This window comes from Cavia porcellus, unplaced genomic scaffold (assembly GCF_034190915.1).
Source record: "Cavia porcellus strain 051 isolate PalLab524CR breed Dunkin Hartley unplaced genomic scaffold, mCavPor4.1 scaffold_23, whole genome shotgun sequence".
NCBI lineage: Eukaryota > Metazoa > Chordata > Mammalia > Rodentia > Caviidae > Cavia > Cavia porcellus.
The window spans coordinates 3,360,609-3,378,400 of record NW_026947506.1 but is presented as its reverse complement, the minus strand read 5'-3'; the positions used below and the strand labels follow the sequence as shown (position 1 = coordinate 3,378,400).

Sequence of the window (17,792 nt, the reverse complement as noted above, 5' to 3'; positions counted from 1 at the left end):
AAAGTTGAGAAGAAAATAAAATCTGTTCTCACTCAACTATACTATAAAGAGAGAAAAAGTAAATTCTAAAGAAAGGGTCACAGTACTGCACCTGCAGTACACAACACTTCTGGACTCCGATTTGGTCACTTATCCTGGCGTTTATTTAGTTACATTTCCTTATAAAATCTTCATAATAGTAACTCCCGCTCTTACGAGTTTTTGTGAGGCTCAAATTTAACTACATTGCCTACAGAAGCACTTAAGATAGAAAAAACCATTGTAAGTACAGTATTGAATTAGTATTTGTTCTTTCCCTTTTCTTAAATATATGGTAAACTTTCATCAAATTTTCTATGTGAATAACTTGAAAACTGCAATACTAAAATATTCTCTGACTAACCAGAGGGTGTGCATGTGCAGCCAGCACTCTCCAGCTCCACAGACTGAGAAGCAGCGAGGCCAGCGGGCGCGGCAGGGACACAGGCCAGGCGGGGAGTGCCCCATGGGACGCGCACCAGAGCCGCCGGATGCTCTTCCTCGCCTGTCTCTTTTGCTTTCTCGGCACAGTGCTGCTGATTTTTTCAGAGCTTTCCGCACTAGCATCTAACAGTCACATTTCTTGTAGAAAGCTGTGCACAGACACGAAGGCCTCAGCCTTTCTTTCCTCTCCTCCTGCTGTGGTCTCCCTGCCCACACTCAGACCTACTGTGCCCTCACTAGGAGAGGCCCTCCTAGTGCCCTTTGCTCTTTATACTGTGGGCTTCCCATATACACGAAACATGCAATATTGAAGCCCACGTGTCTGATTTATTTCACTTAACATTCCGGTCTCAAGGTGCCTCTGTCTACTTATAAATGTATCTACCGAACTTGCCCTCCTTAGGGCAGCCCACAGTTTCTCCACCCACCCATCTGTCTGGAGAAACACAGACACATGTAGGCTGCTCTTAAGGTTTGGCTACTGCGCTACAAACACGGGTGTGCATGTATCACTGTAATGTCCTGAACTCTTCCGCAAGATACCTAGAAAGGGAATGGCTGGGTCCAGTGGGATTCCTTGTTTTTTCTTTTTTTGAGCCATTCTATTTCTTAATAACAAAAAATCTGTCCTGGCGTAGGCTTAAGTCTTAGCAGGCACCACCTTAAAATACCATAATAAGGCTATTTCTGGGGGGAAAAGTCCTACCACCATCATTTATATAAAACCCACGCACATTATGATTCTAAGCTTCTCAGCCCTCCTGTGTAAAGCTGGTGCCTTAAAACTTGAAAAGGCCAGACTTACACGGGTGTACAAAACAAACTAGTGCTTTCTCAATGCAAAGTGCAGCAGCAATTTTTAACTCAAACAGAATCTACGGGAAAAAAATACAGGAGTGTCATAGTATTTCTGAAGAGAAAGTGCTGCTTCGTGAATAATTTACCTGATTTTTCAATATATACACCTCCATATTGGATTGTAAATACATATTTTCATTCCATAAATACACAGTGAGCTGTGTTGTAAAATGAACTTAAACTCATTTGTCAAAATGGTTTGTGAAAATACCCTCCAGGTACAAGAGAAAGAGGACATGAGAGACAATATGAATCTGTGGTTCTTCCTGCCATTCTGGTGACTGTAACTCCTATTACAATATGAACTTAGAACCCAGGCAACACTACAATAGACTGCCAAATTGTACAGATACATGCAGATGCATATATGTGACTTCTATAGTTTTAAAACCATTTTTTCTTCTCACCCTTTTACCATAGGGTAAAGATAGAGATTTCTAAATTTTTTATAAGTAAGGCACCAAAGAACTTTTTGTTTTAGGCTGAGTCAAGGTCTCGCTCTGTAATACAGGCTAGCTTTATACTCACTACGTAGCCCAGGCCGGCATCCAATTCACACAATCCTCCTGTGTCAGCCTCCTGAGTGCTGGGATTACAGGCATGCACCACCATGCCCAGCCCAAAAAACAAATTTTAAAAGCTTTTAAAACAAGTACACATTGTTTCAAAATAGGCTTTGTGAAACTACTACTGTTCCTATAAGCATATATTCTAGTAAGAAGCGCTATCTGGGATGACCATTACGGTGTTCCACTCATTCATCACGAAGAATTATCTTATTACATTTTCTTATGAGTTAGGTTACTGTTCCCAATTTTTTAGTAGGAAGCCAGAGAACACAGATAACACCAATGTGAGGTGAATAAATCTGGAGAAAGGGTATGCTCTTTGTTGACAGGAGGAAAAGTTCAGTATGTCTAAATGTAGACTGTTCTCTGCTAATCAAGAAAAAATTTAATTTGAAATCAGCAAGGTAATTATCATGAAATAGATACTAGTAAGCTGAAAAGAAACCTTCAGAGGGTTCAGGGGGACTAAAGCCAGGAGCACCCCTCATCTCCACCCGCTAGAGTTCTTCTTAAACCCAGGGAGAACAACGCTGGCGGGCGGCACTCCTCTGAGACGGCCGGGGTGAGTGTTTCTTATAGCTAAGTGGGAGCTGTGCCACTGTCTGCCCACCTAGAGGAGCGACGGTCCTTCCCGTGTGTGTGTCCCAGCACCTGCTCCACTCACTTCGGGGAATTTCACACACAGGGCGTTGGAGTCACAGTCACTCTGTACCCCTCCCCCTTCCGTCTCCCTCTTCACCCCAACTAACAAAACCAGGGGTCTCTGCGGAAGACCAGGCTGCTCCATTCTGCAGGTAACGCCGAGCAGTCAAGCCCGGCTCAAGGGGCGTCAGAGAGAAACTCACACATTTACACAGTTCTCCAAAGTGGGCGCCTGGAGCTGCACCTGACAACGCGTGTGCTCACACAGCCTCTCACTAAACACACAAGTGGTGCAGGAAGCCGTGAGGTCTACTGCAGAACACTCTGGAGCCGCCAGACTTACTCCTGCGATTCCATTCCCTTGTCCGTATTCTATCACTTAAAAATACTGTTAGTCAGCAGGCCACTCCAGGGTAAACCCAAAACATGCGGGAGTTTAAGACCTATTTCGCCTCCACGGGCACCTCTCAAGTTCCAAAAGAGCTGTCTCCAGTGAGCGAGCAACTCCTCTGGTGCTTTCTTCCCAGACAGGATCCAGCATCGACGTCTAGCATCTCAGGGCCCTTCTCTCCACCGTACAGACCTTCAGGAACTTTCTCAGCAAAAGAGGTCGCTGTGTACGCACTTCCTCGGACAGCCCCAAATCCACAGGACTAGAGCCTTGCTCCGATGGAGATGCAAGAAAGAGGCCTGCTTGACAAGCCACTGTGACGCTGGTGACAGCAATGAAGAAGACAGCTCTGAGCTAGGAGGGAGAGCAGCAGGAGCCCCTGAAGGTGGAGCCCACTGGCTCACACAGGGACGAGGAAGTTCTGAGGTCATTCACCTGAAGCAACGAGCGGGATGCTTCTGAGAAATGTGCTTTAGAAGTAAACCTAACGTTCTACTTGCAATATAGAAAATTAAGCTGAGGGGAGAGGAGGAGGAGGGGGAAACCTGGGGCGGGGGTCAAAGGGGAGCTGTCTCAGAGGCTTCGGGAAGCAGTGAGGCAGGGGAGTTAATCTGAGGTCAACCTTCCAAACCAGCTGGTGAGCAGCTCCAGGTTCCCTTAACTGCCCTTGGAATTTCAATTCACCCATTAGCATTTCGGGGCTACACTTACAAACCTAGTGGGAGTACTCCTCTTTTCACTGCTCCCCCTACTAAATTATTGTAAAAGGTTAGACAAACTGCATTTTTTAAAATTAAAACAAAGAGCACAGAAGGCAAAGAAGTCAAAACACAAACTTCACAGCTTGCCTAGAATTCATGTTGACACCTTGTAATTTTTACTAATTCAAGAATCAAAAGCTGTATTATGTAAAATACATACCTAATTGCTTAAAATTTCCTTTTGAATGTCTGACATTTCACATATATTAAGGTAATGAAACAGTTGACACGGACCACAAATCAGGCTGAATCCAGGAGGAGCCATAGAAGTAACTCTGGCTGCTTTTGTACATTTCTCATTAATATTAGCTTTTTGGGGGTGACTTTTCAAAAACAATAAAATATGATGAACTTACCAGGTGTATTTAAGAATATAATGTAAAATAAACACTGTTTTGGAAAGTAGATTTAATGTAAATAAAAATTATAAAGTCAAACAATGACTAAATCATTAGAAATGTTAGTAAACCATGCATATTCAGAGCCATTTCTTCCGTGGCGTAAAGCAGCTGATACATTACAGACATATTAGTTGTTTAAAGAAAAAACCTCAGAAAGAACAATGCAAGCCTTTCAGGTGGCAGTGGGTGTGGGTGGGCCTCTGATTAGGGCCTGGAAACGTGGAGGGCCTCTGGAGCCCCTGAGCAGCGTGCACCCGCCCAGGCTCAGCTGGAGAGGCGCGCTCTTTCCAGGAACAGATGAAAACCACGTTTAAGTTCTCGTATCTCCAGGTCTTAGAGAACGAAAATGCATTTGAGGACAGATGCACACAGGGAGGTCTAGGGTCACTGGCAGCAGGGCTAAGCTGCCTCAGAGGAGAACCTCCCTCAGCAGCTGCCCCGAGGCCCTAAGCAGAGGTCATGTCCATGCAGTCAGGGACAGGTAAGAGGGGAGACCGCTCACTGCACCAGGGACTGAGCATCTGCCTGCAGGCCATCGGAAGGGGCGGGGAGGCTGGAGGAGAACACAGGCATGCGGAGGGGACGCCAGGAGCAGGAAGCAGGGCGGGAGGAGTGAGAGGCAGGACTCACTCTGTCTGCGGTGCGGTGGAACAGTCCGTGGGATCCCCTGGAAGGAGCCCTGCCAAGGAGAGGAGGAGGGAGCAGAATACCCACCCTGTGCAGAGAGAGAGACAGGGCAGGGAGGCACGACAAGGAAGGGGGTTGAAAAATACAGAAACCAAAGTCACACTTCGTTTTGTTTTCAAGAAACACAGAGCAACAGTGTTAATGAGAATAGCTTTAACTTTTAAAAAACCGGCAGCTCAAATTACTATAAATATACCATAATGCAGAAATTTACACAGTAAATGTTTTCAAGAGCACATGATTTTCCTCTAGTTTGTAGTTAACACACATGAAATAATGCTCTTCCTGGTGCATATCACATTCATTATCATGCATTTCTCTAGAGTAGCAGACGCTAGTCTTCTGCAAAAAAGGAAGCATTTTAGGAGCGATGGATTATAAACATTCACCAAATGCATTAGTTTATGAACCAAGCAGTCACAAATATACCACATAAAATTATTCTTTTTAATTGTAGGCTTTCAGAGGATTAGAAGGTAAAGGAAGAATATTAGCTAAGTTAGAACCAACACAGCAGCAGGAGACCTGGATGGTGCGACAGGCCTTCACAGGAGCGTGACTTGCGCCGGCTTGGCTTACACACACGCATGCTCTTTAACCTGAGCAAACGCCCACTTTCTTAGCTTTGTTATTTTAATAACAGATTATCAGAATTACAACGCATTTGAAACATCGTTTACTTTGATTTCTCACTTTCGAAATACAAACGGGTCTCTGGGACAGTAATTTTTCGATGTCTCAGGAACAGAACTGGGTTAGGTCTCCCAACTTGTTACCCACAGCCTCCTCACTGATCAGAAGACGTTCACGAATCGAACTGATTAAAATGCTGAGAGCACCGCCAGAGAAAACGCACCACCGCTCTCCGGCACACCTAGGCAAATTTGCAAAACAAAGTATGCAGTTTTTTGTTATCAATTAACCTGACACAGAAATAATGCTGCCTTAGCAAATTATTAATGCAGCTTTGCTGGTGTTTACAGATTTCACGAACACTGTTTCAAATACAAAGCTCTCACCCCTCTGTCGACAGGCCTTGGATCAGTCAGGTATAATCAGACATGTCTTCAAACTTACATTGTACAATATAAAATAAAAGCAAAACAAGACCTACTCTCTATGTTGACAGAGGGGAAAGTAGCTACTAGGAACGGAACAGAATTAGTGTGCCTTACAGTAGTCTGTTAACATATCCTGCCTTTTAATTAGTTTCAGATCTTGCCCTTAAAGGACACTGTACTTTCTCCATTAGATTAACCACAGATATTTGCAAAACAGCCTAGGAAGCACCGCATACGGTATAGTCCCCCGCGCGCTCCACAGACACTATGTGTGACAACGCTCGCTGTCTTTGGGGAGTCCCGGTCAAGGTGACAATACACCTTCCTCAGACAGCTAAGCACAGCCACGGGCCCACCCAGAGGATGACTGCTCTCGCCCAACAGCAGCATCGCATGGCACGTCAGGAGTGAAGGCACTGCTGGGGAACGCACCGGTGTCGGGGGCTTCTGCAAGCTGTGACCTTGGAAAATCACCAGGCTTTGCACCTTGGTTTCTTCATCTGTCAGACGCCAAGGCTGGGATGCTTCTCTCTAACACCTCCCATTTTCAGTTCACATGGTTTCTAGCACACGTGTTCCTATGCCCACTCCGGAGTGACTGCTATCGTTATTTCTCTACTTATACGGAATGTAAACAATCAAATCTGATTGAACTGTCTCTCTTATGGGCAGGCTGCTGCCAGACTGGGAACAACTAGACCCAAGCCTCTCCCGGTGAGGCATCATCATTTGAGGACTGGGGGGAGAGAAAACAAGACCACACCGACAAGCAAGCCCAGGCTGGGAACCAGCACCATGCGCAGGCCGCTGCCAGACGGGAAACAGCCAGACCCAAGCCCCTCCAGTGCACAGGCTGGCAAATAAACAAACAAACAAACAAAAAGCACCAGGCCCACCCCTACCTCACCTCATAATTTGGTTTCACTGTTTTCTCCTCTTTAAAATAAATAAAACAATAGTCTCTCCTGCTACACGGTTAATTTGTAAAATAAAGCATTTGTCAGAGTCCCTGCAACTTTGTGGGAGATTTAAGAGAAATTAAATGTCCTGTAATCTCTAGCCTAACACTCCTCAGTACAGAGCAAACTCTAAATTGCTGATTTAAAATGAATTAAACTATCTCATTTAGAGACAAAGATGCAGTATCTGTCGGTCCTTATCACACATTACAATCACCTAAGACATCTGAAAAAAACAAAAACAACACCTTTATTTCACCAAAACCAACCACTCAGCCCTAGGACAGGCTGGAGCACCAGCAGACAACTTTGTGACTTAAGTACGTACACAGCTCTGCCCACGACGCCAAGGGACGCCCACCTTAGCTGACAAGACATCTCGAGCCCGCAGAGCTTAGGCCCCAGAAGGCAAAGGAAGCTGCTCACTTTACTTCTGACCCTGGCAGCGCCTCCTCCCCGTCTCTGGCCACCTTCAGGACCTATTCAACCCCCAGCTCATTCCAAGGGCGTTTCCTAAAGGTTTTTCCTGGCCCTGGCTACATAAGCTACGGTCACTCATGAAGATTCACAGGTCCTGGGATTCCTGCCAGGAGAAGTTTTTCTTCCTCTTCTTATTATGTTGATCTGTACATATCGTATAAACACACACACACACACACACACACACACACACGTCTACTAAATACATGCCCTCCTGAAATGGTAGGCCTACTTTTCTTGGCATCAGGATAGCCTCTTGCCAAGTGAGTCACAGTGCAGAAATACCACAGCTTGATCAATATTTCTTGAAAAAGCAATTGCAGGTACACAGCAAGATAGTGCTGACACATTTCTTCCTTTTTCTCCTGTTAAGCACACCTAAAGCCCCAAACATAACACAAAAGCAGACCTCTGAAAGGTCGAGAACAAAAGGCCACACAGCTAGCGGTCCTGGGAACTACAGAAAAACATGGTAGGAAGCCCTGAGTTTTCTTTTTCTGTAATACATCCTAAGCTACATAATGAAGAAGCCAGCACCTGGAAATGTTAATGAATGCAAACCAAGGCCTGCTCCACTAGCTAAAGGCCCAGGAGAGACAGGTGGCCCAGTAATGCAACAAACTCGTACATAAAAAGTCCACTACATGCTTACTTTGGCAGAATATATACATAAATACCCACCTTGTGCCACAGAAAACCTGTGCCCACCCCTCTTCCTACCAGAAAAGGCCAAGTGGGCATGCTATTGTCTTACACAGTCCTTATTTAAGACACCTGAAAATGGAGGAGGCCTTAAAGGGAAGTACGTTTCCTACATACAGTATTACAGGCAGCTGGGTTAGACAGAAACTCACACAGTCAGAGAGGACTGGGCTTTCCAGGAAGTAAAGACGAAAATAAAGATGCCAGCCCTGTGGCTGGCAGTGCGACTGAAGAAGGCCAGGCCTCAAGATGGAGATGCAGTGGCCAGGCCCGCCCGCCTCCCCATGGGAGGAGTAACCTGAGAGCCCACGGTCACTAGCACCAGTGTATGACACAGACACTAAAACAAAAGCACAACTACTCAAAGCACTAAAGACACATTTTCTAGGAAAAACTTGCTATTTATATCAACCAAACATTCTCAGCAGTGATAACCTTTGATATTTAAATACAGAAATGTCTTACAACTAAAAAAATGAGAACTTTCCCACAAGAGACCTAATCAATTACCATCCTATTGGCATACATTAAAATAATGCTTTTATTACCTTTTGTGGAAGCAGATCAATTTTTCCAAAAGGACAGCTGTAACTGCACTGTTCCCTAGCAAGCCAGCAGGACTGCCTGGTGCCCACCAACTGTGTCCACATCTAATACCCAGAGCAACACTGCGTCTGTCTAGCCCACACCTTCACAAGTAGATCTGTAAACTAAACTCCAACACGACACGAAAGAAACAGATTCCAAGAGCAGAACACTGGTGCCATCTTTTGTTTTTTTCTAGTAATAATATAAACCAGTCCTTTTAATGTACAGCTCAATTTCACAGCTCCGGCATCTAGTATTGGATGGCAAAGACTTGAGTAATCTTAAATTTCTTAATATCTTAATCATTCAAATGCTATAATACCCATATTTAATTTGTTCCTAGCCTTAAAAAATGATTCCATTTGTCAGCTGTTAGTTTGATATAACTAAGAAACACAAAACAGGCTTGGTTTTTGGAAACGGTATCAAAAGCAGTGCTTGTTGTGCTGTCCTAATTCTGCACGCGAGAATGCGGTGTCTCAGCAGCACAGGTCATTCCTGCCATATCAGTAAGATACCTGACACAGGGCTCAGCCAACAGCCAGCGTCTAAGCTTGACAAAACATTATGCAATTTAAAAGTAATTGTGTGACCAGAGCATACGCATTACTTGCTTTAATATCGATATATATGCATTTTTCACTTCAATTGTTCAATTGTACAGTTTAGATACACACCGCAATGAATACAAATGAAAAAAGACCCTAGAAATGAAAGCAATCCTGTAAGTGCCCTTGAGCACGCCACCTCCAAACCTGTCCACCCTGCCTACCTACCTTCCAGCTCCCAACCTGGGTGCCCAGCAGTGCGGGAACCACGGCCTACAGCACACCTGGGCAGCTTCCTACTGCGGTCATAGGGCAAGCAGGGACACAGCAGGTGATCTGCCCCTCCCTTCCCTTGCTGGCTTCACACACAGAACAGTGTGGGTCATTACTAACACAGCGCTAACAGGCACCTGTAGCACAAAACCAATGCCACCATAGAGTGTCTAGAAAGACACTCCTAGATCCCAAGGGTCAAAATGCACAATCAATTCACAGCAGCTGAGGCTGAACAGATGCAGAAAACAGCATAATAAGAGGGCTCTGGGGCAACAGGAAGAAAACACTGTACTAACAGCTGTAACAGCTGGCTGAGCGCCCCCTCTCATCTGAAATGACTGTGTGGGGCTCGAGCTGGAACCCTTCTGGTCAAGGAGCCACCAGTCAGGAGCTATCACCTAACACGACTGAACTCTCCATTATATAGTCTAGTATCACGGAGGCCATCAATCATTTTCTCACCCTCTAACACCTGGCAGCAGTACAAAATTATACAGATCAGAAAACACTGTAGCAAAGGATTTCCAGAAACACTGTAGCAAAGGATTTAATTGATTAAAGCATTCTTTCATTTCTGGTGTAGCAAAAAAAATAAATCAAACGAAACAGTAACAGCAGCCACTCCCACACCCACCACGGTTGTTGGTGGCCATGGCCGTTATGTGTAACGTCATTTGAGTCTAAACAGCCGAACAGACACGAACAGACGCGCACATACGGACATCAGGCCAAAGTCTGAAAGGCCATTCAAGGAACACTAACCGCGGCTATCAGGGGCTGGGACACCTGAGTAGTGGAAATGTTTCCTAAACTGTTATTTTCTCCTTGATGCAACTGTATCCATGTAAAACTGCAACCGCTCAGTAAACAGGACCAGAGTGTCCCCCTCTGACACGTTACCATACGGTAAGGGCTCTACGCCGTTCACAACGCACCCTTGGGGCACTCTTCTCCCATTCCTTAGGAGGCCCTGAATCCTACCCTTTCTAGTGACAAATGACGCGTAATCTACTTGTGCCAAAATGTTTGTCTTTTTGTCTTTCTTTTGCTACTGCTCCTACTAGGTTGAGCTTTTGTGGAAGATTTCTCTCTTGCGTTTTCACTGGCTCTACCATTTCAACCGCAAACGCCTTCCCCGCAGTAATGAAATCCGCCCAGCAGGCTTCTGAGTTCTCACAGCGGACCTCGGGCACCTGATGGCAAGCTCTTCTGTGTCCAGCCTCCGCCCCGGCTGCCCAGGGCTCGGACACTGTCCTGCCTGCTCCTTCCGGTCACGTCATCCGCTGCTGCCACTCAGGACAGAGAACCAGAGAGCTGCCCATAGCCGGGAGCACTCGCACACATCGCTTCCTAGGCCTGGTGTGCAGAAAATCGAGGCTGCCACCTGCGGGCGCGTGCAGGATCTGTGCCCACCTGAGGGCCACCACGGTGTCTGCCTCACACTCACACTCCCAGGCCAGTGTGCGTTGGCACCGAGTCCACACCTCTGCCTGCCAAGTGTGTGGGGAAGGCGGTCTTCCTTCTGTTCCACTGTTTTCTTTCTTCCTTTCTTTCCAGCTGGCTGTCTAAATCAAACATCGAATCAGCAGCCACTAGGAGCCACCAAGATCCCCTTGGACAGAAGGACACAGAAAACCCACTGTGGGCTACACACTTCGCTCCCACCTGCCGCTGCGGGGGACCAGCCAGTCCCCGCCCGCAGGCCGTGACCAGGACCTGACAGCTCCTGTTTCCTTCCGCCTGCTAAGTGGCTGTGCACAAGGCCTCCAGGCAGCAGCTCAGCCTCCTTCGCCATTCCTCCCCTCCCCAGCCCAGCCAGGGTCCTCCACGTCTAGAAGCATTCGGAGCAGACTCTCGCCCGTCCCTCACAAATCTCAGGGTGGGTTCCATACCCAAACACCGGGGACAATGTCAAGAAAGGTATTCAGACTTTTAAGGTACCATATAGAAGGGCCTGAGTGAGACTCGGACATAACCTTCAACCTTCCGAAAGGCTCAGTCAGATCAAAAACACTTTACCTAGACTGAGCCTGAAGGTTTTCATTCCCAAAATTAACACCTAACAGACTAAATGTTGCCAAAGAAGAATCACACTGCGTGTCATCTCCATCCTCAAAATTTGTTTAAATACGCTGCATTCTTGCTAAAAAAGAACATTTAGAGTAAAATACAACTTCCAAACAGAAAAGAAAATCACTGTGACTATAAGTCTCCAAAACATGTATTTCAAATGAAGTCCCAGAAATAGAAAAGCTAGCAGCTAAATTTAGTATTGAATCTGACATGTGAAAACTGTGAAGTACAGTATTTATTTATTTATTTATTTATTTATTTATAACTGAATAAATAAGACTCAGTCAAACTTCCACAGTAATTCCCACATTAAATGTTCGATGCCACGCTAAACGAATTTCATCACTAACTCCACTGTGCTTGAACACACAGCGTGTTCGGCCGCAGTCACATACTGGCGGCCTTCCTGTCCCTTCCACCTCTGGCCTCTGCTCGCTCTATTTCTTCCCCGAGGGATCCTTCCCACTCTAACCCACAAAGCCTGCCAGGCTCCTCGGTATGCTTCAGAACAAGAAACCTAGAACCAGCAGTCCTAAATTACAGTGCCAGCTCGGGCACTTACTTACTACAGAAATGTTAGCCGGTCACTAACATCCCTAGATTCTGGTACTTTATCTACAGCCAGGCGATCGTCCCAGGAAGGATAACAGGAAAGGCTCAAGCCCGGGTATGTTAGGTGTGCTAGGGTGGAAACGCTGACCCCGAGCCACCCAAAACTAAGCTAGGAATCAACACAGAGCACACTGGGCTTGCTCTGCATGAGCTGCCGTGCCTAGTGGGGAGGCGGGGAGGCTGAGGGAGCCAGAGAGAACGCCTTGAAGCACAAACTTCCATGAAGAGGGCAGCGTGGAGCCTGGCATGCTCACAGGGATCGCCCATCTAGTCGGCAGGCTGCTAAAGCCAGACAGCTCTGTGGGTTGGCAGGAAACACCTGGGAAGCCCGAAAGTCCACTTTAGGGAGGGCACAAGCTTTCGTTTTGCAACTCAGTCTGTTGATGTCCTTGCTTTCTGGGATTCAAACCCCACCCGCACCTTCCTCACCGAGCTCCCTCCAATCCTAACCTTCAGGGAACTTACAGCAGTGCGATCAGTGCATCACTAATTCCTCCAAAGTGCCCACAAGGGGAAATTCCTTACGCGTCTACACACGTTCCCAATCCCTCATGTTTACTTTGGTAAGAGTCTAGTACCTCTCAGATGAGCAACGATCAAACTTTCATCAGTAAGTTCGTGTTTGCCATCATACTTTACAGGCAGCACAGGAGAATAACTATTCTACAGACGTTAAAGCCCAACAGTAAGCCATGCATTTCCCTGCTCCTTTGCATCACTGTGGTTCCCGATGCTCCAAGGTGACAGCAGAGCTGAGGTTGGCTGACCAGGCACCCTACTAGTAACTCCCGCTACCCGACCTCCCGTAAAGGGCTAACGATGGCTGGCAGGCACACGGTGACCCTCAGGCACAGGGACCTCCTGAGCTGGGGGCCGAGGAATTCAGGTTAAATGACGGTCGGAGTATTTTCAGTACTAAAAATGTTCTGAGACACACTATTTAAAGAAAAGTATTTTTCTACTGTTTAGAAAAAACAATAGCCTAATTCTACATAAAACACAACCTTCTCTAGCTATGCCCTCATGCATTAATAGTGCCTAATATTATCCACATTAGTAATTACAATCATAGATCATTTGCAAGAACCTCAAACAACAGAACGGCGTGACTGTGTATACCTTCCAAGTGTCAAGAGCTGCTGAAGCGGCATGACCGAGCGCTGGGCTTCTGTCCTTTCAGGCTGGGTGCACACACTACTCTCATAAAAGCATGCAGTGAGAGGAGAGAAGACACTCAAAACGGGCTGCGGTGTGCAGAATGGAAAGCTATTAGGCGCACATTCGCTTATAAAGGACACACAAGAGGAGCTGTAGAAAGCACAGAAACACCTGACAGCCATGAGAAACAGCTCAGCCATGACAGGTTCAAAATCATTAGTGATTAGAGTCAGAGGGCAGAACAAAACTTCACAATAGCAATGACCTGAAAGCAGGATAAGAAAATGTTACTCACAGGGATCCTTCTCCAGGGTGTTTGGGTGTATTTATCAGCGTATGTGCATTTTTCCTCTTTTGACTTTTGGTGGCAGTTACACCGGGTTGCCTGAAAAAAAAGACACAGATTTTTACACTGATTTAACTGTGCACATACAAACAAAAGTAATGAGTGGGCTTCCTAGGTTATGCAAATCCAAACCAACAAAAAGATCACACACTGCAACCCAGTTCTGGCTACTTGTATAACGCTAGTATCTCTAGCAACATCAAGGTCTGTAAAGCTGTCTGCATCTTATTCACGGACTGGGTGTGTAAGCAGGCCGGTAAGGCTGGGATTTTAAATAAGACAGACTGCCCTGGAAATGTCTTAATCTGTTCATGAAACACAATATATATGATTTGATGTATATACATACATACAGTACTAAGTTCACGGACATAGAATACAACAATACCGACACTTCTCCTGAATCACGGCAGCGTCACCGTCATTCCCACCCGGCTTCTTAAGTGCATGCTGGATGGGCTCTCCTGGTGGTCAGACAGCCACAGTCCACACTCTCAGGGGCCCCCACACAACGCCATGCAATCTTCAACGACGTAAGGCCCTACTGGACTGGAGCATTCGGAAGGTCCTTGCCCTAGGACAAAGACCCTATCGTTTCGGGCCATTTCAATTCGCAAACATTCTCCAGACCTCATTCTACTCAAAGCACACACTTACACGAGCACATGCACCTAGTGTACAAGCCTGGGACTCGAAAGAGAGCAAAGACGACGATGAGAATTTCCCCTGAGTGACAGTATTTGATAAACAATCCACCACAGACATAACACTTCCCTGTAAGAAAACTACGAAATTCCTGGTTACGTTTCCACCTTAAAGATACTCCACATTCTTTTTCAGGAAGTAGTTCCTATTAGATCAGACCAATTTCTTTATACAAAACAAAACATAATTAAAAGGGAAAAAACTATGAAACACATGTTTTCCTATCCCTAAGAAGTGGGACAGTCATTGAAACAAAATGTACTACACAAGGAAGTCAACCTGAGTGTCTCTTAAAAGGCACTGTAATAGGACTCAACTTATGCAGAGAAAATATAAAACACTTACTGCAAAGCAAGCACATTACTTAGTCCTTTTTGACTACAGGAATCCCAGAAATACTCTTTCTGTGGTGTATGTGTTAATACAGGGGAAACAGTACAGCAAGTATTTCAACTTTCCATCGTTTGGACAGTCTAGTTTTCATGGACATCTCAACAGATACAAAATGACTAAGATGACTCCGCGAATGTCCCCTCTCTGAATAATGGCCTTCACTGCTGTCATACCCACGCATGTGTACAGATGCTCCCTTTCTGTGCGGTCCCTTAGTTAGGAGAGTGTGTCCTGTCTCTCGTCCTAGAAACCTAGATGTGGTAAATCTGCACCAAGCTCTGTGTCTAGGAAAGCATAAGTAACCCAAATCTAGCCAGTAAACACAGGAGAAGTCTGGGGTATTTCCAAGACAGTGATCCTTGTTTTAAAAGTAGGTAACTCAAGAAAAGAAGTCCTTTATTCTAACCTTTAATAATTCTGTATGAGAGAATGGCACCACAAACTATAGCAGACATCTTGTAACTACTGACAAAGCACCCAAAATGATTCCAGAACAGCCAGCCTAGAACTTTCCCATGAACCAAAAGACCAAAAGCAGCCACGGAAACGGAGCACTGATATATTCCTTGTTACCTGAGCACACTACAAGGGATCAAGTGCAGGAGCTTTGCACTGAGTTACATTATCTGCCACTTTACAGTTTTTAAATTTTTAGACAGGGTCTCACTGAGCTGCCCGGGGTAGTTCAGACTTGTGGTGCTCTTGCCTCAGCCTCTCGGGGTGCCGTCCCTTTCGGCACATACCACCACATCTGGTTTCTGTAGTGTCACTCTCAGTTAGGGACTTTTACTAGAAACTGAAAGCACTGTAAGACACGTATTAATTTATACTAGGTGGCTTACAGCAACCCATTTGACAGAAGAGACCAGCACGTATCCAGGGCAGGCACCATGCAGCTCCCATCCCATTATAACCCTGCACGACCAGGATTACTCTTACTACTTTCCATTTAGAGAAAGGGTTAAGAGAAGCTTCATAGTTTGCCTTAGGGAACACGGATACGAAGTTTCAAAGCCAAGCTCCGAATCATTTACAATTTTACAAATTATCTAAGTTTATATTACTGGAATCCCACTTTCAGTGTCCTGAAAGAAAAATTCTACACTACCAATGTCACAAGATTATTCTGAGAACTCAACAAGCCAATGTATTTAAATGAACTATTTAACTAATGTGATGAGGCAAAAATTACCAAGTAGTCTTGACACTTTCAAGTAAGGTTCAAACCTCTATACTTTTCAGTTAAATTCTCAGAGCACTGTAATCTGATTTTTTATCAATGCATTTAACACAGACTATGAATTCAACGTTTTAGTATTTTCGTGGAAGTTTTCATACGAATACAAATTTGTGGTAACACATATTTTAAAACAATATAAACAAAGCAAAGAAGGCTACCCTGGAAGGGAATCTGACCAGACAACCCTTTTCACTGGGGATAAAGCCCTGGACCAACAAGGGCACGGCCAACAGCATTCAGCTTATTAACCCGGAAGGAGCCCTCTTGCTAGTTCCAGAGAAGCCCTCAGTCCTGTCTATGGCTCTCCTGGTTGCTTTCCCCATTTTAAAAAAGTTAGTTGGAGATAAAAAGAAAAAAAAGATAAACACACAATAAAGAGGAGGGAAATTTTAACAATGTCAGTGAAAAAATGTTGCTACCTATCTCTCTACTTTCCGAAATTTCTATCTTTAAATTTTCTTGATTTGATCATACGATTCTTTATAGTTTCCTAACTAAACTTTCCACTGTTACAACCTTTCCGAATGACTTCTGACTCCTCGTTATAAACAACACACAAAAACTCTGGGCCTTAAAACTCATCTAACACGACACTCACTTCACAGAGCAACACTGCTGCCCATGCGAGTTCTCTAACCTCTGCTGGGAAGTGTGCGTCCTGAAGGTCATCTCTTTCCTTCCCCTGGAAACTGGCTGGGATCTGATCTCCAGCTCTGAAGATAAACACTGGGTCTTATTGTTCTCCAGAAAACTGTGCATGTGGTAGAACCTCAGTTTGCAGCATTAGTCTGCTCTTTCTTTGGGTTCTGAAATGTTTTCTGTGCCTTTATTCACAGTAACTGGTCTGTGTGTTCCACTTGCCATGAGGTGGGGTCTGTGATCTGCCCTTGTGACTCCAAGGGTCAGAACAGCAAACCTGAGTGAGCTAGTATTTCACACGGGTGAGCTGCTCTGGAACCAAATCAAAAAAAATATGGTTTCTGATTTCCATTCATTTATACCTTTTGTATTTTTGCAATCTAAGTTACAATTGCTTCAAGTCACTATAGATAGATTGCTTTCATATGGGACTAACATTTGAAGCTGTAACAGTGACAGAAGCACAAAGATTCAGAGCTGATGCTGAGAAATCTCTCAACATCATCCAGAGCAAAGGAACACTGTCTTCACCTGCCCTGCAGCCTCAGACACCCAGTGCCACTCTGCTCCAAGAGAGAGAAAGAGAGAGAGAGAGAGAATGTCCTGTTCTCAAAGCTATCTGGTGCCATTTACATTCATCAATGAATGTAAAGTACTGAATTTTGAACCCCCAAAATGGGAATCACTGAAAATGGACCAATGAAGAATTTTTCACATTGAATACATGACATTTAGATTGACAGTTAAATCATGTAGTTCTATTAGAGTATATAATGTAAACCTAATCATGCAATTTGAGTAGTCAAAAGTAAGACAAATTCTTAATTCTAGTTCAGAGTCTTATAAAAAGCAAAAAAAAAGATTGAAAAGCTTCCATTTCATATCCTACTGTATAATACTTACAAGTTGATGTTCTAATAGTTGAATTTTTTCATCTTTTTTCTTTATTTCATCTTTAAGCTGTTTTATTTCATTTAATAAATCTTCGGTCTGAAATGCACAAATTTAAACTGTTATTTAAAATACCCTAATGAGAAGCTTTAAATAAGCTAAAGACCCAGTGAAAACCCTCTCTCTAGCCCACCATCTGGTGGAGCTGACAGGTGAACAAGGAAAGCCCCTGGAGGGACACCTGACGTTCAGTGAGTGCCTAAGTGTGAGCACACCTGAGCACTTTCTGCTGTCCAGGCATTTGATGATGAAGCATTTGTACTTCACGTGTACTACAAACATGACCTAAA

General features: G+C 44.9%; 1 protein-coding gene across 15 annotated transcripts in view; it reads right to left on the bottom strand.

Annotated features, from left to right (window-relative positions):
- The window catches only part of Ccser2 (coiled-coil serine rich protein 2), a 136,951-nt gene that overhangs the window by 12,373 nt on the left and 106,786 nt on the right, over nucleotides 1-17,792 (bottom strand). For 9 of the 15 annotated variants that reach the window (XM_063233713.1, XM_063233710.1, XM_063233712.1 and 6 more), the window contains 2 exons: nucleotides 17,455-17,541; nucleotides 13,524-13,613 (listed from right to left, as the gene is read on the bottom strand). In XM_063233713.1, coding sequence (XP_063089783.1) covers nucleotides 13,524-13,613; nucleotides 17,455-17,541 — 177 coding nt within the window. Of the gene's footprint in view, nucleotides 1-4,714; nucleotides 4,800-5,460; nucleotides 5,646-13,523; nucleotides 13,614-17,454; nucleotides 17,542-17,792 lie in introns of those variants that run through there. The other 6 variants (XM_063233718.1, XM_063233716.1, XM_063233717.1 and 3 more) reach the window with 4 other exon arrangements.